This window comes from Urocampus carinirostris, chromosome 6 (assembly GCF_059441175.1).
Source record: "Urocampus carinirostris isolate Australia breed hairy pipefish chromosome 6, RoL_Ucar_1.0, whole genome shotgun sequence".
Classification (NCBI taxonomy): Eukaryota; Metazoa; Chordata; class Actinopteri; order Syngnathiformes; family Syngnathidae; genus Urocampus; species Urocampus carinirostris.
Genome location: NC_142354.1, coordinates 140,188 through 167,335, shown reverse-complemented (window position 1 = coordinate 167,335; position 27,148 = coordinate 140,188). Strand labels below are relative to the sequence as shown.

The 27,148-nt window shown below is 41.6% G+C and overlaps 1 protein-coding gene across 4 annotated transcripts in view; it reads right to left on the bottom strand.

Annotated features, from left to right (window-relative positions):
* ap5b1 (adaptor related protein complex 5 subunit beta 1) overlaps nt 1-17,022 on the bottom strand; it is a 29,968-nt gene extending 12,946 nt beyond the window's left edge. Inside the window, exons 1-4 of one of the 4 annotated variants that reach the window (XM_088337362.1) lie at nt 16,705-17,022; nt 12,795-13,583; nt 11,976-12,081; nt 9,771-10,833 (exon numbers count right to left, since the gene is read on the bottom strand). In XM_088337362.1, coding sequence (XP_088193488.1) covers nt 12,052-12,081; nt 12,795-13,583; nt 16,705-16,839 — 954 coding nt within the window. In that variant the 5' untranslated portion in view covers nt 16,840-17,022 and the 3' untranslated portion in view covers nt 9,771-10,833; nt 11,976-12,051. The remainder of the gene's footprint in view (nt 1-9,770; nt 10,834-11,975; nt 12,082-12,794; nt 13,584-16,704) is intronic. The other 3 variants (XM_088337363.1, XM_088337364.1, XM_088337361.1) reach the window with 3 other exon arrangements.
* Nucleotides 17,023-27,148: the final 10,126 nt, after the last annotated feature.

The following is a 27,148-nucleotide window of genomic DNA, read 5'->3' as shown; positions in this document are numbered from 1 at the left end:
GACTTACAACATTGGTACTCATTGCCTCCCTTCTTGGCGCTCGGCATTAAGGGTTGGAATTGGGGGGTTTGGTCACCTAATGACTCCCAACACAGCAAGTTGGGTCTAAAATGGCGGCGCCCTGTTTGGCTGTGGCTGCATCGGTTTTCTACAGTTTAACTGTACGTGTCAGGTGTATCAAGATTTCGTATGTGTGCATGGTTACAAAGAATAGAATAGAATGACAATAATAGTAAATTATATTCTATTATTCTTCTTCTTCTTCAACAAGACAACAACCCTAAACACTGCTCAAATTCTACTAAGGCATTCATGCAGAGGAAGTACAATGTTCTGGAATGGCCATCTCAGTCCCCAGACCTGAATATTATTGAAAATCTGTGGTGCGATTTAATGCGGGCTGTCCATGCTCGGAAACCATCAAACCTGACTGAAGTGGAGATGTTTTGTAAAGAAGAATTGCCAAAACTACCATCAGCCAGAATCCAAACCCTCATTGAAGCTATAGGAAGCGTTTAGAGGCTGTTATTTCTGCAAAAGGAGAATCTACTAAATATTGATGTCATTTTTTCTGTTGGGGTGCCCAAATTTATGCACATGCCTTCTTTTGTTTAAGCAATTATTGCACATTTTCTGTAAATCCTATAAACTTCATTCCGCTCGGATATCACTGTTTGTGTCTGCAATTTGATTGATTTAGCTGAAATTGCTGATCCGAACAACGAATGATTTATAAAGGAAAATCTTGATCAGGGGTGCCCAAACCTTTGCATACGACTGTATGTGTTCACTCTGTGGTAAAATTTTACGACATTTAACTTTTTTATGCTGTGCAAACTTAAACTGGAAACCCTGCGTAGCACAACAAAATGTCTGTTGAAAGTAATGCAATACTAAACAAACTGAAAAAATACAAGAATAAACCATACATTTTTTAAAAAGGCAAAACGTGGAACACATCCCTCAAAAACACTGAATACAGTGTTGTGCAAAAAAAAATCCAGGGGGCAAAAATGGTTGTTCTCTCCCATGAATTTAATATAAAATCACATACTTTAAACAGGAGAGTTCTCATACTCATAGCCCAATGCAGCCCCCAGGATAAAAGTTTAAGGCCGCAGCCTTAATACGAAAGTTAGAGGGACAGTGTATATTATTTTCCCACTAGATGTTGAGGTATTCTGTCGTTCCACCAAAAATGAACGCTTAAAGCACAATGGAAGAAGACAAATTCTATCTATCTACCTTGGTCATATCCCTCCCTGTGGTTAGGGGCCCTCTCCTTGTGAGAGGTAAGAGAATTCTCCCACCATGGTCCGCTGTGTATCGTAAGAGGCGACTAAAGTGGAGGGAGCGAGGTGACTGGGCATCCTCTCTCTATCTCTACTCCCCAAGAGACAGCAAGGCAAAGAAAGGGGGTTGGAAGACCGAAAGGTCTCGCAAACCCTAGTTATAGAAGACAAATTACGGACACTAAAAGTGACCGAAATTCACCTTACGCATTACAGCGACATCTAGTAGACAAATATAAAACACAGTCCCTATAAGAACAGCAGAATGTTTTTATCAGCGATGTTTTTGTGGAATACCCCATTTGACCCAAACTCAGCCGGCCCACAACTCAATTGACCTCGAGACTGCTGGTCAAAAGGCTGATGATGTTTTTATATGTATCATACTCAGTGCTGACCAGGCCCGCCTATGATATTCGGAAGTCAATGCGAACAGAGCTATCATTCACAATGGACCCCACGAAAGACATGCAGAAAACCGGACAAGGAGAAAAGTTTAAGAGCCTCTTTCTGGCCCTCAAAACAAAGCAAGAGATAATAGAAAGATTTAAAAAGGGGAAAGGTTTGTGTGGAAAGGTTTGCAAAAGAATATGGCTGTAATATATCCACACAGACAACTCACTCGCTCATTCACACCTAGGGACAATTGGACCGGCCTATTAACCTGACATGCACGTTTTTGGAATGTGGGAAGAAACCTACGCAAGCACAGGGAGAACATGCAAACTCAGGAAGGCTGCTGGATTTGAACCCACGACTTCAGAACTATTCCGCAGACGCGCTAACCGCTCAGCTGCCACGCCACCCACGGATTAGCGCATTCACAGTCAAAATGCACCTGAAGGGCGCTATATCACTTGTTTGGACCTATTTTGGTTTTGACGAAGCGTACGTGAAACAGAAGTTGCATAATTTGCTTTTGCGTAGTCGCTAGTCCAAAGAAAACACAACTCATTTGTACCAGGACATTAAAATTATCACATATTAAAATACACAGCATGTCAAAAAGGATTACAAATAAAAGACGAAGAAGGTACATCTACAAGTGGACTGAGAAGTAAACAAACCTCCATCAAAGCAGCATTTGCGCCCTTCACGCCGTACGAAAAAAGTTTGCAAAGGCAAAAAGAAATAACTAATGCTGTGACGCTAGCTATTGGGCACCAGGAGTTCACTGGGGAGCCAAGGGGGTGCCTGCCTGCAAATGTTTGGGAACCATTGCTCTAAGGGAACACACTTGAAGTAAACTAAAAAACATACATTTACAAAAAAAGAACCTATCACTAAAAATAAAATACAGCAGATTATCATTGGCCAGGGGTGTCAACATTTTGAGAAAGCCGGACAGATTTGGTAACCTGAAAATGTGTAAGGCTTACTCTTCAGTCTGGCATTCTTTGAACACTCTTAAATAAATTCACCAGTGCTTGCCGATCAGCGTCACAACCTCATAGCTCGCCTTTGTAGCCTTTTCATTTGACTCTAGTGAAAAAGCGCTGCTGTGCCGTTCAAAGCTTTTCACCTTTTCACAGTGTTCATTAACGTTAGATTTTTGTAGTTAGGATGTATTGTGAGTTATCGATATTATATAATTTGAAAACAGCCTACAGTTTCATGGCAAATTAGGGAGACGCAGTTTTTTCGGATTTTGGTGAAAAAATATTCAAATTTCCACTTGTCCGGGAAGCGGCAGCCCTCACAGTCTACTCTCCTTTATTTATTCAGAGTTACCATGTTAGAAATGGGGTGGGCTCAAATTATCAAGTTAAGTCATGTTTATTTGAACAGCCCCTAATCACAAGGAGTCTCAAAGCGGCACACAGAAATCCAAGGGTGAGTTGGCCAAGGGCCTACTGCCGTCATCTGGTAAAATAGTACTTTTTAAAAATTGTATTTTGTCAAAATTGATTTTTGAGAGAGGTGAATGCAAGATTCTATGGCAGAGGTGTAGAGATTATGGATAACAGTGGAATGGTGTGGCAGGTAAGTCAGTTGTTTGCAGATGACACAGCGCTTGTGGCTGATTCTGAGGAAACATTGAGAAGGTTAGTAATGGAGTTCAGAAGTGTGTGTGATAGGCGTTAAGTTATGTGTGAATGTTGGGGAGAGTAGGTGATGAGTGTTCATGGGATGGAATGGGCAAGGCATTGGATATTAGGTTGAATGGGCAGGTTCTCGAAGAAGTTGAAAGCTTTAGGTACTTGTTGTTGTGATGTGGCTGCAGTTGGTGAAATGGAGTGCGGAGTATTGCACAGAGTGAATCAAGGAAGTAAGTTTTTGGGCGCTTTGAGGAGAGTGATGAGTAACAAAAGTATGAGTATGGATGTAAAGAGAAGACTGTGTAGAGTGTGATTGTGCCGACTGTTGTATGGTGCAGAAACTTGGAGCCTGAACGCAGATTTGAGAAGGATATTAAATGTGTTTGAGATGAAGTGTTTGAGGAGTATGTTAGGAGTGACAAGATTGGATAGATTGAGAAAGTAAATTGTGAGAGACAGAACTGGAATAGTAGTGGAACTGAGCAACCGTGTGGATATGAGAGTACTCGGTTGGTTTGAACACATGGGGAGGATGGATGAAGAGCCAATGTTGAAGAGGATCTACACAGCAGAAGTAAATGGAAGAGGAAGGCCACGTTTGACGTGGATGGATGGTGTTATGAGAGCACTGGAGGAAAGAGGTTTAAATGTAGTGGACGTTAGAGCTCTTGTTGGTGATAGGAATAAGTGGAGCGGTGTTGTGAAAGGATAATGGGATGTTTGGACGCGTTCTAAGGGATGGGCAGGGCACCTGTATGATGCGGCAGGGGTAACCAGTGAAAGCCCTGCTGTTGAAGAGTGACAGGGCCGCTTTCTAGTGTCCCGTTTCATCGGGATGGACAAAAGCATGACCAACTTAGGTGCCGGGGTGCTTAACTTGTTTGGGTTGGCCATGGTCACATTTTTTGTGTTTTTTGCTACTTTTTCCTTTTCTTTGTTTTTGTATGTGTTTGTCTTGCTGTCGGTCACCCCTCTCGTGGGATCTGACCAGGGTAGATAGATAGACACATCACCAATAATTCAGTCTGTTTCTGTGATCTGCAAGCAAGCACTTTTCAGCACAAGGTGGCCTCTTAACACCAGCGTATTACTGTATTTTCCTGAGTATCAGCACACCCATAAATCCTAAAATGGCCATAAATTTGAAAGTGGGCTATATAACCCGGGCGCCTTATAGACCGCAAAATACTGGTGGATAAAATTAGAAATGCAGTATATATTGCTGTGTATTACTTGACAAGCTTTTGAAGATATACTGTACTACCCTATGTGTGTGTATGTAATTGATCCATCAAAAAACATTGCTGACGAGTATCGCAGAACATTGTATGCAATGGTTATAAAAACCAAAAAGCATGCTGAAAGAATAGTTTTGTTGTTTATTTGGTAAGTAAAATACATTTGTTTACAAAAATTATCTGTTTTTAATTCCACATGTCTTGGTGTGAGAGTAAATATGTGCCACATTGTGTTTGAAAGGTTAGTTATCGCTAATTAAGGGAAATTATTGGTTGAGGTTGAAAGGTAAAAGACAAGAGACTGTTGATATGCAAGCACTAAAATTAGAGTTACTGTAACTTGAAATAAACTTACACACAAAACGTTTTTACAGACAACTTTTGTATTTTGTCTGTAGTAGTTTACATGTGCAAACTGGAAACATCTGATGCTGGAGGTAAGCAATTTCTACTGATAACTCTTGAGAATGACTTCGATTTTCCTTCGTATGATGAGCAGTATTTTTGTTCAAAATAAGTCGCAAATCTTGATTATGAAAATCTTATGTTTAGAGTTGCACCGTATACAGTAATTTGTAACTATTTACTTCCAGAGTAAAATACTACTTTTGGGTATCAGTAATCAGAGGAGGAACTGAATTTTTTAAATAAAGCAACAAATAAATGTAACTAATTACTTTCTTTAAGTAACATTTCCAACACCGGCGATACAGAGAAATACAATTGAAAGTTGAGTCACTCAATAAAATACTTGGCAAGAACGATACTAGATAGAAATGAAGATGCAAAAAAATGGTTTGGATAAAGAATGGGATAGAAAGGGTTTTTCTAAATGTAATACAAGCTTACCAACAGTAATTCTTAAGAACCTGAAAAGCGGCAGCGTTAACACTATTTATTTTCCACCCCTTCACATAATCCTCGGTTTTGGTATTCTGTTCAGGATTTACATCAGGGGTCGAGGAACTTTTTTGACTCAAAGAGCGTTAAAAGCAAAAATATTAAAGAAAAAAAAATTGAGCCACACCTTATATTTTAAGACAAAATTCAACAAAAACAGCCAAACACACTCTCCAGACAAAAGCCAATTCTGTGGTACATTTTATTTCATTCACTGTGTGATGATTTGATCAAATCTAATGAAATAATAATAACGCCAGAGCCTGTGTCCCACATCAATAATGTACCACTTAAAATTTGTCTTCCTAGCTCATTTTTTTAAAAGTGTAGCAGCTAATTTTTTGTCTTAAAAAATTGTTTCAAAACAAGATACAAAGTTTATTTGTAAGAATGTCACAAAGTACTGCAAACGAGAAGGATATTGTCGTGATATTCTTTCAGCGCAGTTTGCACTGAGCAGATCAAATGGAGTGCCATGCGCTGTGTGCAAAGAACCGCCCTCCTCTACCGCTCACCCAATCAAAGTTCTCTAAGTGGTTTCCTGCCGGTTTTACCAGTTTACAGTTCTAATGAAGGGTTTCATCATAAAGTATTACAACAGTGAACATACATAGTTTAATGAACTTCCATTAAAAGGGTTTCCAAGCGACCTACTGCCAAAACAGGGCAAGTTGATGTGACATCATGACTGAAAACTGTAGTTGGAAAGTGTTCAATATAGACTGGACTAGAGATTAGATCTTGGGCCTGACTTTAAATGTGAATCAATCAATTGGCGTGGTCAGGCTTTTCTTTTTTTTTTCCCTCCCTTTGTGGAGGATCTAAGTAGCATGCACTTACTTTTATTCAAGTAATTAGTTATATTAACATTTTCCTTCTCTAAATATCTGTTTAACTCCAAATCACTAGACCTAATATATTAATACATTTTCAAGGCGCCGGATTTTTTCCTTCCACTTCCCTCATTTCAAACGTCATTTCTTTTTCTTGCCAAAAGCTTACAAGCTTCGATTATTTTCTTTCTGCTTTTTGGTCAAATCTTTCACTATTTGCAACCTGTAATCCTCATAATTTGATTTTCTTTTCGGTGCCATTTTGTTGAGTCTCACTTTCGTTTGCTCTTTGGCGCCAAACTGTTAACTTAGGGACTGCACTTGCAGTGCACACTTGATTCGAGGGACTCGACCTTAAGCTGGGTAATTCAGCCAAAACGCACATTTCTGCGCTGAAGAACGCACGGCCGGAGTAAAGCTTCGTGAATACTTTGGCAGCAAATTGAAGCTTCGGGCTTATTTCAGGATAATTTATCAACTCAAGGTGATCGTCGGGTTTGGGCAGGTTCGGGTTTAGAAATCCTCGACCGGGTCAGGTTGGGCTGAATTTTTTTAGGGCACGTTCTTACCTCTACACAGAACTGAACCAATAGAACTTCAGGGTTTCCTTGGCTTCGCATAAACTAAATTTGGTATTCATTTTCCCAACTCTGGAACACCAGAGAAATGTGCCTTGGTCAAATGTTGTCTCAGAGCCATATATGTACTCAAGAGAAGAGCCAAATATTAATTCATGAGAAATGCCATGTATGGCTCTTGAGCCAGTCTCCCAACCCCTGATCTACTCAAATACAACTGGAGGCCATCTGTAAGATGCTTAAACCCTGTTCATTCTCTCAAAAGTACTGGTCGTTCTAAAAAAATGGCCTATTGTGATTAAATTCATTATTTTCTGTAATGTACTGAACATTAGACTTTCATATATTTTTATTTCACACTCTAGTTTATTTCATTACACAGAACTGAAGTAGCTCAAGCATTTTATCATTTTAATATTGATGCTTTTGGCAAACATAGTAAGGAAAAAAACACAAAATCCCTATCTCAAATAATTAGCACATTTCATTCGACAATTAAAAAAAGTTTTAATTTGAAAAAAGAAAGCCAACCTTCAAATAATCATGTTCAGTTATGCACTCTATACTTGTCTGAGAATCCTTTGGGAGAAACGACTGCTTCATTGCGGCGTGGCATGAAGGCAATAAGCCTGTGGCACTGCTGATGTGTTATGGAGGCCCAGGAGGCTTCGAATGGGCCTTAAGCCCATCCACAATGTTTGGGCTGGTCTCTCTCAACTTCCTCTTTACATTGTCCCACAGATTCTCTGAGGTTCAGGTCAGGAGAGTAGGCAGGCCAATTAAGCACAGTAACACCATGGTCAGGAAACCATTTACCTGTGGTTTTGGCACTGTGAGCAGGTGCCAGGTTGTGCTGAGATATAAAATCTTCATCTTCATAAAGCTTGTGAGCAGATGGAAACACGAAGTGCTCCAAAATCTCCCGATAGCAAGCTGCATTGACGCTGCCCTTGATATAACCAAGTGCACAAACACCAGCAGCTGACATGGCGCCCCAGAACATCACTATGGGTACTTGAAACTGGGCTTTAGGCATTTGTTTCTCCCCAGTCATTCTCCAGACTCTGGCACCTTGATTTTTAAAGGACATGCAAAATTTGCATGCACTAGAAAATAGTACTTTGCTCCACTGAGTCAAGTGTTGCTTCTCTGTTGCCCAGGTCAGTCATTTCTGTCACCGTTTCTGGTTCAAAAGAAGCTTACAGGGGAATAAAGCACCTGTTGCCCACTTTCGGCACACGCCTGTGCAATGTGGCTCTGGATGCTTCTACTCCAGACTCCATCCACTGCTTCCTAAGGTCCCCCGTGGTCTGGAATCGGCCGTTCTGCACAATTTTCCTCAGGATCAGGTCACCTCTCGTGTTTGTGCAGCATTTTCTCCCACACTTCCCACTGAGGTGCCTTGATACAGCACTCTGGGAACAGCCTATTTGCTCAGATTTGTTTTTGTGTCTTACAGCAGTCAGGTCAGCAGTCCTACCCATGATTGCAGTTTTATGTAATGAAGTAGGCTGGGAGTTTTTAACAGCCTCAGGAATCATTTGGAGGTGTGTAGTTAACTCGTTTACTCAGATTAGGTCAGTAGGTCGTTTAGAGCACCTTTTATGGGAATTTGAGATTTTGGGTTTTAATGAGCTGTGTGCCAAAATCATGAGTATTGTAACAACAAAAGACATTAAATATTTCAGTTCGTGAGCAATGAATATGAAATATATGAAAGTTTATTTTTTCTCATTACGCTTTGGAAAATAATGAGCTTTATTACAATGTGCTATTGTAATAGCATATTACAATAGCATATTGCTTCTTACTTGTATGTTCTTGAATGCTCCGTAGCCCTGTGGAGGTATACAATTTTGTCTCTGGTGTCTTTGGACTGAAGTAATTGTCTTTGGCCCCAAAAAAACCCAGAGAAAGTGTCAGTCATCTGGAATTACTTGGTTTCAAAGCTAAAACTCAGATTAGAAATTTCGGGGTAATAATGGACTCAGACCTAAACCTTAACAGCCACATTAAATCCATAACATCATCAGCCTTTTACCATCTCAAAAACATTGTCAGAATCAAAGGTTTACTGTCTAAACCAGACTTAGAGAAATTTATTCATGCATTTATCCCTAGCAGGTTAGACTACTGTTACGGCCTTCTGACTGGACTTTCTAAACGAGCTGCAAGACAGCTGCAGAACATCCAGAACGCTGCTGCTCAAGTCCCGACTAGAACCAGGAAGTACGACCATATTAGTCCTGTGCTAAGGTCCCTGCACTGGCTTCCTGTCGCTCAGAGAATAACCTTTAAAACAGCTCTGCTGGTGTGTAAGTCTTTTCATGGTTTAGCACCAAAGTACATCTGTGACATGTTGGTCCCATATGAACCATCTCGGACCCTGAGAACCTCAGGGACAGGCCTTCTGCTGGTGCCCAGAGCCAGGACTAAACAGGGTGAAGCTGCGTTTCACTTCCATGCAGCTAAACTCTGGAATAGTCTTCCTGATGACGTCAGACAGGCGTCCACTCTGACAGTGTTCAAGTCCAGGCTGAAAACAGCTCTGTTCAACTGTGCATACAACTGAAAGGGTTCTATCTAGACTCTTCACTTTTACTTTATTTTAATTCATTGATTTTATCATGTTTTTTCTGTGGTTTTAATGCATTCTAAAAACCACATTTTAAATTTTCAACGTCTTTTCTTTTGTTTTTTAACTGTAATTGTGTTTTTAACCTGTCTTTTTGCCATTTCTGTAAAGCACTTTGAATTGCCTTGTGTATGAATTGTGCTACAGTAGGACCTCGGTTATCGCGGTTAATGAGGACCAAAACCACCCGCAAAAAGAAAAAATCTGCGAAAAAGCGACGCCCCTTAAAGAAAAAAAAAAAAGCGGAAGCCTTACCAAAACCGCGCGCCGGGAAACGAGAACTGCGTGCCGTGCTAGGGTCGTCGGCCGAGGGGGATTCCCCAGTTACGGGGGTCCCGCGCACGTCTGCCGCCTTTCGCCTGCCACGCACGGACGGCCGCCTGTCGTCGCGCTGCGCTACTGGGGTCGTCGGACGAGCGGGCTCCCACCAGTTACGAGGGTTGCCGATCACGATCATGAAAATCTGCGAAGTAGCGACGCCCCTTCAAAAATAAAAAAAATAAAAATCTTGTTTTTTTTTTTAACCATTACAGACCGCGAAGCTCTGAGGCCGCGGACGTCGAACCGTGAAGTAGCGAGGTCCCACTGTATACAAACAAACTTGCTTTGCCTTGCCTCTTTGGTCTTCGCCATGTTACAAGTTTAAATCTCACTTATTCTACGGGGTGGACAGGTGTCTTTATGCAGTTAACGACCTCAAACAGGTGCATCTGATTCAGAATGATTTCTAAGTGGGAGAAATAGCATAACCGGAAAACATGTTTATGTACTCATTTTTTTAATTTCTCATTATGAGTCGCCTGCAAAGCTTTGAATTGAATGCTTGATAGGGACTATATATGTAAAGACTCCACCATTGACATTTTATGCTGATTTTGTACATGCATTTGTTACCAAAAGATGTGGGCTGTTCACAGTCAACTGTGTAGAGGATTTGGACCAAGTACAAACAGCATGGGAAGGTTGTTAAAGTCAAGCATACTGGTAGGCCAAGGAAGACATGTAGACTGTGCAAAATCCCTTAAAGGAAATGGGATTTTCATAAAGGAAAGCTAAAAGGAAACCACCGTTGGCGGTTTAACAGAAAAGAACAAGACTGCAATGGGCTAAGGAGAGGCAATCATGGACTGTGGATCACTTGGATGAAGGTTATATTCAGTGATGATTTATAAATCTACGTTGGACAAGATAATGATGCTGGAACTTTTGTTTGGCGTCGTTCAGGTGAGATTTACAAACAGGACTGCCTGAAGAAAACATCAAAATTCCCACAGTCCTTAATGACAGGCAAATGCACGGGAGATGGCTGTGGTTAATGCTGCAATAAATGCACAAGTTTACATCGACAAAACGTTTGTCCACAGCAAGGTTACGGCCTGCAAAGATGATCTAGCAACTGCAAAGATTTGGTACCAAATTGATGACGAATACGGTTAGTCACTCATCAAGTCCATGCCTCAGAGACTGCAAGCCATCATAAAAGCCAAACATGGTGCAACTAAATACTAGTGATTTGTTGCGAATGGTTAATGAAGTCTTGAAGTCTCTTTACTCCCAAGCCCGAATATCAGTTCAAGGCGTTGAGAAAGGATGTTTTCCCCATGCTTGGACTATAAAAGTAGCATTTACTGACCACTACATGTTTTTTATTCATTTATTTTAATGTTTTTGAATGCCAAGAAGTTGCACTTTTGAAAAACCTATTTTGTTCATGCTTTTTATCTGAGTTTGTTCTACAGAATAAAATGTCGGTGTGAGTACTTGTCAAAGACTGATGATTCCAAACTTTTTGCTAGGGGCTGTAGGCGGCATTTTTTGTGTGAGGCTAACGACAATTTGTTGTTGTCCAATAATGCAGAGTTCTTAGCAGGAAACTCTTTTCAGTGAGGCGAGCCGAAAAAGCCGCTTCTCGAAAAAGACACTGAATTCTCTTGACTAGTCTGATAAACCTATCCTCTTGGATGCGACAGTAGGGAGCAGTAACGCTGCATTTGACAACTTAATAATCAGGACTGACGCCATAATCAACGTCATTTCTACTTTTTTCCCTTGTTAGAACTTGATAATTAGGACTGGCGCCACACTCAGCGTCATTTCTACACACTTGTTTTTAATTTTTCTTCATTTAAAAGTGTGGTATATAGAGTCAGACTGCCAGGAAACATGGCAATAGAAATACTTTCCAGCATTTTAAAGCAATTCACCCAAACTTCAAGCATTTTCCCGACCTTTCCCTGAATATAACTCAACATTTTATCAGATTTTGAATTGGCGAATGCAGGCCTTCTAGAAGACCAAGGGAAACGTCAGCAGGTGCACAAGAATGGATTTTGTGCATAAATAAAAATGATTTTTGGTGAGTAAAATCTCGCTATGATCCCAAATAATAGTGAAATTCTATAGATTTATTATTGATGCTTCACATATGTCCCCGGCACTGCAAGAACTGTCCAACCTCACCTGTGATCCTGCTTCAAGTCTTCAGAGACCTCAACAAGGTGATTGTTTCAACTTTCAAATATCATGATGTTCGGTTTTATGAGCTGGGTAACTTTGGCGGAATAGTCTGTACGGAATAAATATCCCCAATTAATACTGTCAAAAACAGACATCCTCTTCCTTTTAGATAATAAAATCTTATTTCGATTACTCACCCCCTCCCCACGTGCAAGACACTCACCATCACTTAAACTCAGCCCATGTGCTTGTATAAGATTTAAAAGAAAACTGGTTGTTGGGAAAACACCCATTAGAGGTGGACTAGATGTGTTGTGCACATGTGAATATGCTTAAAAACTATGTATAAAAAAATATTTAAAAAATTTTGCTTAAAACTTTGTTAAAAAGCTCAGAGAAGCACCAGATCACAAACAGAGGCTATTAGGGCTGGCATGTCCAAAGTCCGGCCAGGAGCAAGTTAAGACCAGTTATCCAATTTTTACTTTTACCGCGGCCTCTGTCATAAAATTAATAATGTGTGGGCCACCAGTATTGTTTGCCGCAGTATAAAATAAGTTTGCATCCCAGAAAAATAGATTAAAAAAAAACCTCCGATGAAAATCAACAAGGAGTGTTTAAAAAAGCCCTGGGGAAAATGACTAAAATTTGGTGTTAGAAATGCAAGATTGCAGAATGACACCTAAATTAGATAATTTGGGTTAAACCAACTAAACCCCAACCCCCACCCCCACCCCAAAAAAAAAAAAAAAAAATCAAACCTTCAATTTTAGTACTGTGCAAATTCTATATTGAACATATAAATGCATTTCAAATACATACCTCGCTGGTTCCAAAAATACGCAGAAGCTGACCTCTAAATATGGATGGGACGACAACAGGAATCATGGCAACCACCTCCATCAGTCTGTGTAGAATTGCAGCTTGACACAGTGGAGTAAGGAGAAAAGAATTTTCAAGAGTAGTAGAAACAACTGAGCGCAAATCCTTGCAGTGTCCTTTAGTCTTAAAAATGGGCACGTCGTCCAGGTGACCAGTTATATGAGACGCTAAGATGGCCGAGTTTGTATCCAATTGAACCCATGTTTGTTGTGCTTCTGAGCTGACAGTTGCATTCTCTCCTACCAACAATTTTAAATAATCATTGCTCCAACCAGAATCCATGGCAACATGATAAATACAATTTTTCAATATCAAAGTATGGAGTCTTGCGAATGGTTGATGAAGTCTTGAAGTCTCTTTACTCCAAAGCCTAAATATCAGTTCAAGGCGTTGAGAAAGGATGTTAGGGGAGCACGCCTCTAGCTCGTGTAAGCATTCACATGCCACAGCTCTAATGGGAATATCACTGCAACCATGTAAATCAGATGTGTCCTGAGCTATTTGAAGGAGCAAATCTAAGAACTCCGCATAGATGTGTATTTTGTAGCTCTTAAGAGACGTACAAATGAGGAGAGAGGTGATGGTGATGAGAAGGCAACTACGAAATTGAATGCACGAATCTGGGCAGTGGACAAACATTGACAGAAGCTCAAGGACTGTTTCTTCAGCAATAGAGACGGTGGGACAAAGATGAGCCGGATACTCGCACAGTGGGTACAGCAGATGGACCTGAGGTGGACGAAAAATAAGAGCCATGACATATTGTAAATGGACCACTTTTCAAGTTTTGCCGTTAGAGTGTGCAATCCATAAGTATCTTCACTAAGGTCAAAGCACACTCACAGTGAAGAATATAAATATTTGAACACCCTGCTATTTTGCAATTTCGCTCACTTAGAAATCATGGAGGGGTCAGAAATTTTCAACCTAGGCGCATGTTCACTGTGGGAGAGATGAATTAAAAAGAAAAATCCAGAAATAACATGACTTTTTAACAATGTATTTGTGTGATACAGCTGCAAATAAGTAACACCTGTGTTACATCTAGAATTCTGACCCTGACAGACCCACCCGCACTCCATGTATCGTAATAAATCAGATGCACCCGTTTAAGGTTGTAAGCTGCATAAAGACACCTGTCCATCTCATAAAATGAGTAAGACTTTAACTTGTAACATGGCAAAGACCAAAAACACAGACAAAATTGTACACCTCCACAAGGTTGGAAAGGGCGACAAAGCAATTGCCAAGCAGCTTAGTGAGAAAACGTCAGCTGCTGGAGCAATTATTAGAAAATGAAAACACACACACACATACATATATATAAACACATCTCTACATATATATCATATACAGGACTGTCTCAGAAAATTAGAATATTGTGATAAAGTTCTTTATTTTCTGTAATGCAATTAAAAAAACAAAAATGTCATACATTCTGGATTCATTACACATCAACTGAACTATTTCAAGCCTTTTATTATTTGAATATTGCTGATTTTGGCTTACAGCTGAAAAAAACTCAAAAATCCTTTCTCAAAATATTAGAATACTTCCTCAGACCAAGTAAAAAAATAATTTTATAACAGCAAAACTAAATCAAACATTTGAAAATGTCCATTGATGCACTCAGTACTTGGTTGGGAATCCTTTTGCACGGATTACTGCATCAATCCGGCGTGGCATGGAGGCAATCAGCCTGTGGAATTGCTGAGGTGTTATTGATGCCCAGGATGCTTCGATAGCGGCCTTCAGCTCATTTGCATTTGTAGGTCTGGTGTCTTTCATTTTCTTCTTAACTATACCCCACAAATTCTCGATGGGGTTCAGGTCAGGGGAATTAGCAGGCCAATCAAGGACAGTGATGCCATGGTCAGTGCACCAGTTACTGGTGGTTTTGGCACTGTGGGCAGGTGCCAGATCATGCTGGAAAATGAAATCCTCATCTCCATAGAGCTTTTCAGCAGATGGAAGCATGTAGTGCTCTAAAATCTCTTGGTACACAGTTGCATTTACTCTGGACTTGATGAAACACAGTGGACCAACACCAGCAGCTGACATGGCTCCCCAAACCATTGCTGACTGTGGGAACTTCACACTGGATTTCAAGCAACTTGGATTTTGCTCTTCTCCAGCCTTCCTCCAGACTCTGGCGCTTTGACTTCCAAATGAAATGCAAAACTTGCTTTCGTCTGAAAAGAGGACTTTGGACCACTCTGCAACTGTCCAGTGCTTCTTCTCCATAGCCCAAGTCAGACGCTTCTTCCGTTGTCTTGAGTTCAGAAGTGGCTTGACCATGGGAATACGGCTATTGTAGCCCATTTACCGGACACGTCTGTGAACTGTGGCTTTTGATACCTGGACTCCAGCTTCAGCCCACTGTCTTTGAAGCTCCCCCAAATTCTGGAAGCGGCTCTTCTTCACAATTTTGTTAAGGCTGCGGTCATCTCTCTTGGTTGTGCAGCGTTTCCGGCCACATTTTTCCCTTCCAACAGACTTTTTGTGGATATGCTTTGAAACTGCACTCTGTGAACAGCCTGCTCTTTGAGAAATTTCTTTTTGTGTCTTACCCTCCTGATGGAGGGTATCAATGATGGTCCTCTGGACAGCAGTCAGATCAGCAGTCTTCCCCATACTTGTGATTTAGTTTACCGAACCAAGCTGAGTGTTTTTAAGGCTCAGGAAACCCTCGCAAGGTGTTTCGAGTTAATTAGATGATTCAGGTGATTAGTTGAATAGCCTACTTGTATAGTTTTTCATGATATTCAAATATTTTGAGATAGGATTTTTGAGTTTTCTTAAGCTGTAAGCCAAATTCAGCAATATTAAAACAATAAAAGGCTTGAATTAGTTCAGTTGATGTGCAATGAATCCAGAATGTATGACATTTTTGTTTTTTTAATTGCATTACAGAAAATAAAGAAATTTATTACAATATTCTAATTTTCTGAGACAGTTCTGTACATCTCTACACACACAGAGAGCGAGAGCGATATATGTATCTGACTCCCCTGCTAAGATAGACTCTGTTGGAGATACAGACTTGTAACTTCTAGAGTAACCCTCTGTGGCATAACTAAGTCAGCACAGTGAATTTGGGGCTATTATAGTACATCAAATAAAGGCTATTTGTGTACAATTAGTTGTGATCGCGGAAATCATAGCGTGCATTGACGTTGGTGACTTTTTCATCCGCGTTACCAAACGCATTTTATAGAATACGATCGCGCTTTATTGTTTAAATAAACGCGTTATATAGACAACAATCGCCCAATTGTTTTAATTAGCTCACTTTAATGTTTTAATAGGCTTATTATATAGAATACGATCGCTTTTGTCGGAAGCGTACATTGACGTTGGGGACTTTTTCATCCGCGTTAACAAACGCAATTTGTAGAATACGATCGCGCTTTATTGATTAAATAAACGCGTTAGTCTACTGGTAAATTGTCAGGGCCCTCTTTTGACTGGAAGATTAATATAATGACTCAGATGAATGTGCCATTCGGCCCGGTATTGCAGTACCTCCGGGAACGGTGCATTCGCAATGATCGCAGCAAGGCTTAAGGGCTAGGACCTTAGCTTGGCCTTTTGGCTGAGAGTAAGTGTCCCGGCTCCTAGGCTTTGTAGCGTATTATGAACTGACCGATAACGGATAATGGATAATGAATAACGAAGATAGATCAATAACCCTTAAAAACCCCAAAACCCCATATAGTATATATTTCAGATATTAATTAGGAACAGTGAACTCGCTGAAACTTGCTACTCATTGACAAAGGTTGGTACAACATTTAGAGGCGGAAACAAAGATTTTATATCTGCATTTGATTACATGGGACACTCATACCTTGGAAATGCTGGTAACGATGTCGTTTTTTAGTTCACGGAGCAACTCCTCAAGAAAATCCTCGGTCAATTCGGCAATTATAAGGCCAGGATGCTGAAAAAAGTCGAAAGACTTTGCTCTCCGGTTAACCGCCATCGCTAAAAATCTCCTTTCAAACAGCGTATTTACTTTTAAGTTGACAAAACGTTCTTAAAAAGATTGGGTTAATGTGTGGTATTAAAAAACATTTTGGCTACGAATACGTCACTTCCTTTTATGCCGCAGCACAAACAGAACTCGTACAGATCTACAGAACACTAGATACATCTGGGGCCTTTACTTGGCCGCTAACTAGCATGCCTATGTGGCGGCCATATTGGTCAGGTCAACGTCCTCTAGAGACAATGTATATACAGTTACATGCACTACATTGAGAATAAGTAAAGTCATGTTTAGTTGGATAGCCCTTGAACACAAGAAGTCTCAAAGGGCTCTACAGACAAACAAAATACTACAAAAATATAACTACAGTAGCATCACAAGAATATCAAAGAAATACTGTAGTATTAAAATACCACAGAAATAACACTGTGGAAATACTTCAAAATACTACTACAGAAATAATACAACATTTTTAAAAATGGTAATACAGTAATATTATGAAGGTAAGTCTACAAACATACGACCACAGAAATACTACTAAAAATACTACGAATGAAATAATACAAAAATATCACCACACTAATTCTATAAAAACGTGCTACTACAGAAATATTATAACAGAAATACTACAAAAATACAACTACAATAATGCGTTTAAAAAATTGTATAAACACTACAAAAATACTGTAAAAAATATTAGTATGGAAATACTTCAAAATACTACTACAGTAATACTACAAAAATATTAAATATACTACAAACGTTTTACTACTATGAAAGTCCTACAAAACTACTACAGAAACACTACTAAAATTACTACGATGGAAATAATACAAAAATACTACTACAGTAATACTATTACAGAAATATTACAACACAAATAAAACAATAATAATAATAATAATAAATAAAAAAATATATATTTAAAAAATATACTATAGAAATTCCACAAAAATACTACAGAAAAACTTCGATAAAAATAAATTGTAACATATTCATTTTACTCATTTACCCGTTTTCATGTGGCTAACTTTTTGTCAATGTCAACATGTGCTGTTATTACGGGGAACTAATTAAAAAAACCTCAACAACTTGAAGGCTTGTACACCTGTAGGTTCTTCAAAGTGCTTGGAAAAAAAGAACCAAAAGGGATTTGAAAAATTGAACATTTACATCCACACACAAAACATTTACATTGTGTCAAATTTTAAAAAAGAAAAAGAAAAAATGGGGTATCCTTTCAGTAGAGTTTCTCTCAAAGCAAAATTACTAGCCCAAGATGAAGGGGGTTAGGGTTCTATCCTCCAAGTTGGTAGCTCGCATCAATGTTAACTTCAAGGGTTTCAGGGGAAATAAATGGAGCTCCCAGGTCTGCCTTGTAGAACTGGGGCTGCATAGTTTTAGGGGGGTTAAAAAAACCTGACTTGTATGAAGAACATAATAAAGAATATGATAACAAAAAAATATAACAGTTCTAAGTTCAAGTATCACCTAATAAGCACAATGTACATCAAAAGTATATTTTGTTTCAAAAGTGAAAAACAAAAGGTGTTACAAAAATGAACAAGTAGTAATTTCTACTTATAATCTGAAGTCTGTCAAAATATAACAACAGCCGTTTTCACCAAACAAACAAATTTGAACGCAGTAAATTACAATAACAGTAGGTTTTTTTCTTTTTACAGATTTTAGGATTGTGATTGTGATTGCGATATCTCCCTTTGTGGTGTTGAACGCAAGTGAGTTATTGCGAGCAGAATTTCTCATCTCAAAAATAAAACTTTCGGTTTCCAAAATAAATCTATATTTCACTTAAATGTAAAATACTAATAAGAAAAGCAATACAATTAAATAAAACTCTTTTGTTAACACCCTTTTTCCAGGTGAGTTATCGTCTCCCTCAGACTTCTTCATGTTCTTTTAAGAGTGGAAGTACTTTCGAATGTCTAAACTAGAGCTTTTTTAAAGCCATCAAGTAAAGTTTGTGCAGATAAGATAACGGTTTGCCAAACTTTGGGTAAGTAAACTTAGCAGGTGGTTTTCTCAACTTTTCACACTTGCGTAATCTGATGATCAGTTATTTCTTGATCAGCTGAATCCTTTTAAGTGTTGACCATTTCATGTATTGTTCAGTGTCTTCTGAAAGTTCAACTCTATCGTGGGTTTGATACTGAGACTAACTGTCTACTTTGTTTTCTATTTCAGGAGTTTCACATTTTTAAAATATTTTCAGGTTGAAGTTCAATTTCTGTCACATCTGGTTGAATTTTATTTCAGATTTCCATCTTGTGTCTTATCTCATCTGCTCTTTCAGGTTTATCCAAAAGATTTGGGTTTGAGTTCTTAGGTAAGTTGTCCTTTTTCTCACCGTTTTGTATTTCCTTTGTATCTAAGTTGACATCATTTGGAAGAGTGATTCGAGGAGTTTTCTCTATTGTTGCAGGATAGTACCTTTGGCAATAGAAATCTATATCATCAGAATCCAAAAGAAGTACTTCAGGAGAGATGGAAGATTGTCTTGTTTTGGGGTTTGTCACTTTTTTGGGAATTTCAATTTATTCATGTTCTTATGATAAAAATCCACAAGGTAGTATTAAGTCTCGATGAAGTGTGCGCAAGGGTGCTTCCTGATTTTCAAGATAGATGGTGTAGACGGGCACATCTCCTGCCTTTTTCTGAATAACATAAACAGTGGTAATTGTTGTGGAATAAGGATAATAACTAATGATAAGTGTGTAGGCATCTGGCGAAGGTCGTTGGATGACGTTGTTGCAGGAGGTCACAAGCTGATAAGTTGGGCGCCACTTATTTTGGAGAGAACGTCGTTGGGTGTCACCCCAAAATATACGCAGAGAGGAGATATGGCAAAAAGGAAATGCTCTTTATTGCATTCGGGACACCTTCAAAGTTCCAGACGTTCAACATTGGCCTTTATAGTGTCCTCAAATCAAGTCGTGAATTCTCGTGACGGTCGCCCGCCCTAGCTCACTCAGCATGTCAGCTTGTGACCTCCTGCAACAACGTCATCCCACGACCATCGCCAGATGCCTCAAACTTATCAGTAGTTATTGTCCACATTCCACAACAATCCTCCCAATAGGAGTTAACCTCCCACACAGACGCTTAAAAAAATAAAATAAAAAAAATAATTAAAAATAATACAGAATGAAGGTACAGCAAACTAAATAATAGCTGTACTTCTAATACACGGACATAATGACCCTAATTATTTTCTTAGCTGCTGGTGCGTCAGCCTGCCGAAATTAATTGATTTAACTTTTATTGTTAATGCTTTGCTTAAAAAAAAAATCTCTGACACTTCAAACATTTCAAACCATGTGTATGCTGTCTTCCCAGAAATCTCCAACACTTAAAACCCTGTGTAACAAACCATGCAATAGTCCCCCTACTTTTTTTTTCGTAAATACCAGAATTATATATTGCAAAATGTTGATAGTTGATCGATACATGATAAAGGTACACACATTGATTAACTGATGAGCTGTAACATAGGTAATAAGGGTGCAAAATTACGTTAGTAGTTGTCGATATATGAGTATATGAATGAATATGAATATAGTATATGTCCATGTTGGCATTTGGCGTTGACACCTCCCCTTTTCCATTTCGAAGACCATGCCTGTAAAGTAAATTGCATTTAGTTATTTGGGCATTTCTCTGTCACCTATGTTACAAATAATCCTGATGAAATTAACTTGTTTTAACCTGTTTTTCCTATTTCTATTTTCTATCTTTCGATTTTAAATATATATGAGTAATCATTAAAATACACACACATAGTCTAATTAAAGTACACACAGGTTTTGGGTTTTTTCTATTGTACGTAACGAAAAGCTTATGTGTAACGTCATTGTATGTTTCTGAGGCACATGCGTGACTTTCCGAATAAAAAGAGACCGCCTACCCAGAAGTGGGTGAGAAGAAAGGTTCCGCTTTACAGGAACGGACCATTTCTTCCCCCCGCTGTACAACGGTCTATAAAACTCTACATTTGCTTTTTGCCTGATTACTTTAGTCAATAGTGGATTAATATCTTTATTAATTCTAACAATGCCTTTCCAAATTCGTCATCGGGTGTCATGAAGTCAGATGTCGGAGTGGGAGACAATTCCAGCAGGAATCACGCTCAGCTTTTGTGTAGCCCAAAGTCCGGAAGCGACGCCGTCTCCTAACTATCTTGACCAACAGCTTCCTCCCCGGTGGTGTGACATACATTCCAACAAGAGAATCACAATTAGAAAAAAACGAAATTGTAGCAATTATCCCTAACGCTATAATGTATTATGTGTCTGATAAGAGTACTGATGCATATTGTAACATATGTAATTAGTCCGGATTATCGTTTTTGTTAATTTTCCATGGTAGATTACAATGATAACTTGATTTATGTCTATACTTTTTGTTGTATTTCATTTTGGATAGTTTGTTATTTTCATTCTATTTTGCTTTCTTTTTGCGGATGCCCCACTATCTTGCATAGTTTTTTCCTGATCGTTGGTGTTTTCTTATAACTTATGACATGGGGTCAATGCAATTTATAGCAATGAATTCAGTTCAGCCATCTGATCTTCCTCGTTAAAAAATAAGCTTGTCATTAGTAACCAATTACTCCAAGATGCTGAGACACCTGTGGTTATTTTAAATCATCAATCATCTGTTTTTACTGGCAGAGGCATCACCTTGGCGCCAAAAACTTGTCCTGTCAGTGGCACTGTTGGGGCTGTAATATTTCGGAAACATATAGTCACAGGAAACATTGGATCTTTCATATTCTTTGTCATATAGGGATTTAGATAGAATGTAGTACAATTGTTCGTCCCATATGGTTTTAACAAGGTGACTAGCAAACTGCCATGGGCTTTGGCCAAGGTTAGATAATGTCTAATTTGCTTGGCCTGCCCTTTCGACTTATCAGTCCAATTATCTCCAGTTTCCCCTATTAATGTGGACCATACCCTGCCTAAAGATGTGTACCGTTCATGCCCAGCGAATTCGGGGCCCTCATGTACATCGTAATCATCAATACCAGTTGCAATGCCCGTGCAAATGGGATTAGCACTGATGCTGTTTTGGTCAGGGTCAGACAATACACTGGACCCCCCTGAAACATTTTTGTTATTAGTACAGACTGGGTCTTTGGTTTGTGTATATATCTTTGGTCTATAGTGGGATGGTGTGCTAGGCATCATTCTGGCACAAAGAGATTGATTTTCATTTGTAAAGTGTGGTTGGCTGCTGTAACTATGTCATCTCTGTCTGTGTCTGAAAATGTTTTCAAGTGATGTCCCAAGCTGTCCGTTCATCAATTGTTCAGGTCATGGGTGGTGCATTGGGTAACCTGATTTTGAGACCTGTAAGTTGACATTCCCATTATTCAATGGAATAGGAGGACAGTGGTTATGGTGAGCTTCCTCCAAGTGCGTCCCGTGGCTTGGAGTTAAATGAGTACAATTCAAAAAAGAAAAATAAGACAATTAAAATTAAAATGCACACACTGATCAGAAAAAAAGTACTGTCAAAAACCTTTTCCCTCTTTTGGACTGGGGATTACCTAGTCCATCAAAAAGAGTCATGATGGAAATATGAAAATATGAAAATATATGAAAAATGTGACCGTGGGTGTTGAAGTCGGAGCTTATTGACATAATGATGTCATGGACCAGAACAAGCACTCGGATCCAATAGCGTCAGTTAAAGGATTTATTTGGACAAGGTTCGGTGGAGCAGGCTTGGGACGTCGTCTCTTGGTAGCAGACAGCCTCTTTGGACGATATGGCAACTCCGTGGTGAAAACGCGTGACGAGTAACGTAGCAGGTAAGTCGGTGGCCGGGACGGAAGAGTAGATCGTAAACTTTTAACAGACAAGGGTCAGGCAACGAGAATCAGACTTGGAATACACAAAGGGATCGTGGTACCTTGAATGTTGGAGGCTCACTCAGGGAAACGAGGAGTACACTCGAACGTCCATCTCTGGACGCTAACAGCTTATGTAGAAAGCTTCCACCAATCAGGAAATCGCGTTCCAGCACACCAGCTGATTACCTCAGGTGGCTCCAGTTAGGTAATCACGACAGAACCCCCCCCTCAAGGGACGGCTCCAGAAGTCCCCCAGGGAAAAAAAAAAAAAAAAATCCAAAAACGTCACATGGAACCACCGGTAATCCAAGGAACAAAAATCACAGGCCAGTTACGAATAATCCAAAATACATCACCAATAATCCAAAATGGAGGGCCCAGAGGTCGTCCGATGAACCCCAGAAGGTCATCATCACACCAGCGATCCCCGGGGACGGATAATAAATCCGTTTGCAGCGCACAAAAACAAAAAAAATATCCACAGGTAAACTGAGAACAAACAGCACAGTACCTCAGAATTCTTCCGAGTGAATAGACACCCCTTCGTCCGCATCTGAAGGGGCGGTAGCGGGTGGGTCCGCCGGTGGAAGGGTAGCAGCGCCGGACCTACGACGACGACCACGGCGTGGCGCTGGTTGGTCAGGATGCAGTCGATGGAATTCTGCCACAAGAGATCGGTCCAGGATCTGCCTGCTGGGAATCCATGATCTCTCCTCCGGACCATATCCCTCCCAATCGACCAAGTACTGGAAGCCCCGACCCCTGCGTCGGGAGCGGAGCAGGCGGCGCACTGTATAGATAGGCTCCCCGTCCAAGGAGCGTGGAGCCGGGGGAGGAGGTGGAATGGGTGCCAATGGGCTCTGGCTGACGGGTTTGATTCGGGAGACATGAAACGTGGGGTGCACTCTCATAGATCTTGGTAGACGGAGACGGACTGCTGAGGAATTGATAATTCTTACTATAGGAAACGGACCAAGATACCGAGGAGCCAGTTTCCTCGACTCAGCCTTCAGTGGAAGATCAGCTGATGCAAGCCACACCTTCTGGCCCACCTGGTAATTCGGAGCAGGACTCCTCCGTCGATTAGCCCCGACAGAATGAGCCTTGCTTGCCCGAAGGAGTGTGGCCCGAGCACGAGCCCAAGTTCGCCGACAACGGCGTGCGTTCGCCGTAGCTGACGGGCAGTTTACTTCCTCTTCTTGACTAGGGAACATAGGGGGTTGGTACCCATATACGCACTGGAAGGGGGACATTCCAGTGGAGGAGCTAACCAAGGAATTGTGAGCATACTCCACCCATGCCAATTGCCGAGCCCAAGACAACGGTTCACTAGAGACCATACAGCGAAGTGCCGTTTCCAAATCTTGGTTCACTCGCTCAGACTGACCATTGGATTGAGGGTGGAACCCTGATGAGAGGCTGACTGAGGCACCCAACAGACGACAGAACTCCTTCCAAAACACGGATGAGAATTGGGGACCCCGGTCAGAAACAATGTCCAGAGGGATGCCATGGAGGCGGAACACATGTTGCTGGACTATCAATGCAGTTTCCTTGGCGGAGGGGAGCTTTGGTAGTGCCACGAAATGGACCATCTTACTGAACCGGTCCACGATAGTTAGTACAGTCGTCATCCCCTCGGATACTGGCAACCCCGTCACAAAGTCCAAGGAGATGTGGGACCATGGGCGGCGGGGAACCGGAAGTGGATGTAACAGACCGGCCGGACGTTGGTGGGATGCTTTGTTCTGGGCGCACACTTGACAGGCGGAGACATATTCCCTAACGTCCTTGGCCATGGTAGGCCACCAGAAGCGTCGGGACAAGAAACTGTGAGTCCGAGCCGACCCCGGAAGCAAGAAAAGTGAGAATTGTGCCCCCATTGGAGGACCTCGGACCGTAAGGGTTCGGAGACGAATAGTCGACCCTCGGGACAGGAGCTGGGGCCCGCCTGATCGGGTAACGCCTCTCTGACTCGGGACTCGATATCCCAGGAAACTGCTGCCACCATACGGGAAGCTGGAAGGACCGTTGCGGGATCCTGAGGTGTTTCATTGGAATTCTGGAATTGCCGGGAGAGCGCGTCGGGCTTCACATTACGAGATCCGGGTCTGTAGGACAGAGTAAAGTTAAAGCGGGTGAAAAACAGGGCCCAACGTGACTGGCGAGGATTGAGCCGCTTGGCCGATCTAATATATTCTAAGTTCTTGTGGTCAGTCCAAACTATGAACGGCACCGTTACCCCCTCCAACCAATGTCGCCATTCCTCCAGGGCTAGCTTGACGGCCAACAACTCACGATCCCCCACGTCGTAGTTGCGTTCGGCCGGGGACAACCGCCGGGAAAAGAAGGCGCACGGGTGCATCTTCTGGTCCTTGTCAGACCGCTGGGACAGGACAGCACCCACTCCCACATCTGAGGCGTCCACCTCCACCACCAGTTGGCGCGCAGGGTCAGGCACCTGGAGTATGGGGGCCGTAGAAAAATGAGTTTTTAGACGGTTGAAAGCTGCATTAGCCTCGGAAGACCACCGAAATGGCTCTTTAGGGCTGGTAAGAAGCGTGAGAGGAGCTGCCACCGAACTGTAGTTCCTGATGAACCTCCGGTAGAAATTGGCAAAACCAAGGAATTGTTGGAGTTTTTTCCGAGACTCAGGAACAGGCCAAGAGGTGACTGCTGATACCTTCGCAGGATCCATCTGAAGGGTCCCCTCCGCCACGATGTAGCCCAGGAACGAGACTGTCTTGGCGTGAAACTCGCACTTCTCTGCTTTGACAAATAAAGAGTTCTCTAGGAGACGACGGAGAACCAGCTGGACATGTTTTCGGTGTTCATCGAGGGACTTTGAGAAAATTAAGATATCGTCCAGATACACAAAAACAAAACGATTAAGCACATCTCGTAAAATGTCATTTATCAAGGATTGGAAAACGGCTGGAGCATTGGTTAATCCGAACGGCATTACCAGGTACTCGTAGTGACCGGTGGGTGTGTTGAATGCTGTCTTCCACTCATCACCCTCCCGGATACGGACTAAGTGGTAGGCGTTGCGCAGATCAAGTTTAGTGAAGATCGTGGCCCCCTGTAGAAGCTCAAATGCAGAGGCAAGCAGAGGCAAGGGATAGCGATTTTTAACTGTGATTTCATTAAGGCCCCTATAATCTATACAGGGCCGGAGTGACCCGTCCTTCTTTCCCACAAAAAAGAACCCCGCCCCTGCAGGAGAAGAGGAGGGTCGAATGATACCAGCCGCCAAGGCATCGGAAATGTACTCCTCCATGGCCTTCCTCTCGGGAATGGACAGGGAGTAGAGGCGGCCCCGAGGAGGAGCGGACCCAGGCAGGAGATCAATCGCGCAGTCATAAGGTCTATGAGGGGGCAAGGAAGAGGCCTTAGCTTTACTGAAGACCTCCCGTTGGTGGTGGTAACAGGCTGGGACCTTGGACAAATTGGGTGGGGCCCTCGTGGAAACAGGATGATTTGGGTAAGGAGCGGCTCGCAGACAGGTTTGGTGACAATCCATGCCCCATTCAAGTATCGACCCAGTGCGCCAGTCGAAATGGGGGTTGTGTTGCACCAACCAAGGATGACCCAGAACAAGGGGTTGGTTAGGGGAGTGAAGTAAATGAAATCGGATCTTCTCTCTGTGATTTCCAGACAACTGTAGTTCTATGGGTTCAGTTATTTGGGATACGGTGCCTAATAGGTGACCATCCAAAGCCCGAGCTGATACCGGGTTAGGAAGGTTTTTAACAGGTATCCCCATCTTGTGTGCGAGTGACAAATCCAGGATATTTGTTTCGGCGCCAGAATCGATCAGGGCATGGAAGGGCTGAGATGAACCGGAAATAATGAGATTTGCCCGGAGAACAGGTCTATCAGTCTTGGGGGACGATACTAAAGCCGAGCTCAATCGGACGTCCCCTATATCCGACGAGCGTTGGCTTTTAACGGGCAATTGACCACCCTATGTCCCTGGCCGCCGCAGTAAAAACATAACCGTTCGGAACGCCTTCGCTGGCGCTCTTCGACGGAGAGAAAGGTGCGGTCCACCTCCATCATCTCATGAGGTGCGGTAGAAGTGGTTGGGGGGTTCGGTATCCTACTCATGTCTTGACTTTGCCTGGTGATGGATTGGCTGGGATCTTCTCTCTCTCGGCGTCTTGCCTGGACCCTACGGTCGATCCGGGCGGTCAGTTTGATAGCGTTGTCAAGAGTTACCGGAGGAGCGTGGGATACCAATTCGTCTTTGAGATAACCGGACAAGCTATGGAGGTAGGCGTCGACCAGCGCCTCTTCGTTCCAGTGACTCTGGGCTGCTAGAGTGCGGAAGTCAATGGCATAGTCGGCAATGGAGCGTCTCCCCTGGCGGATGTTCAAGATGGAACGAGCAGCATCGACTGATGAGGAACCAGAATCAAATAC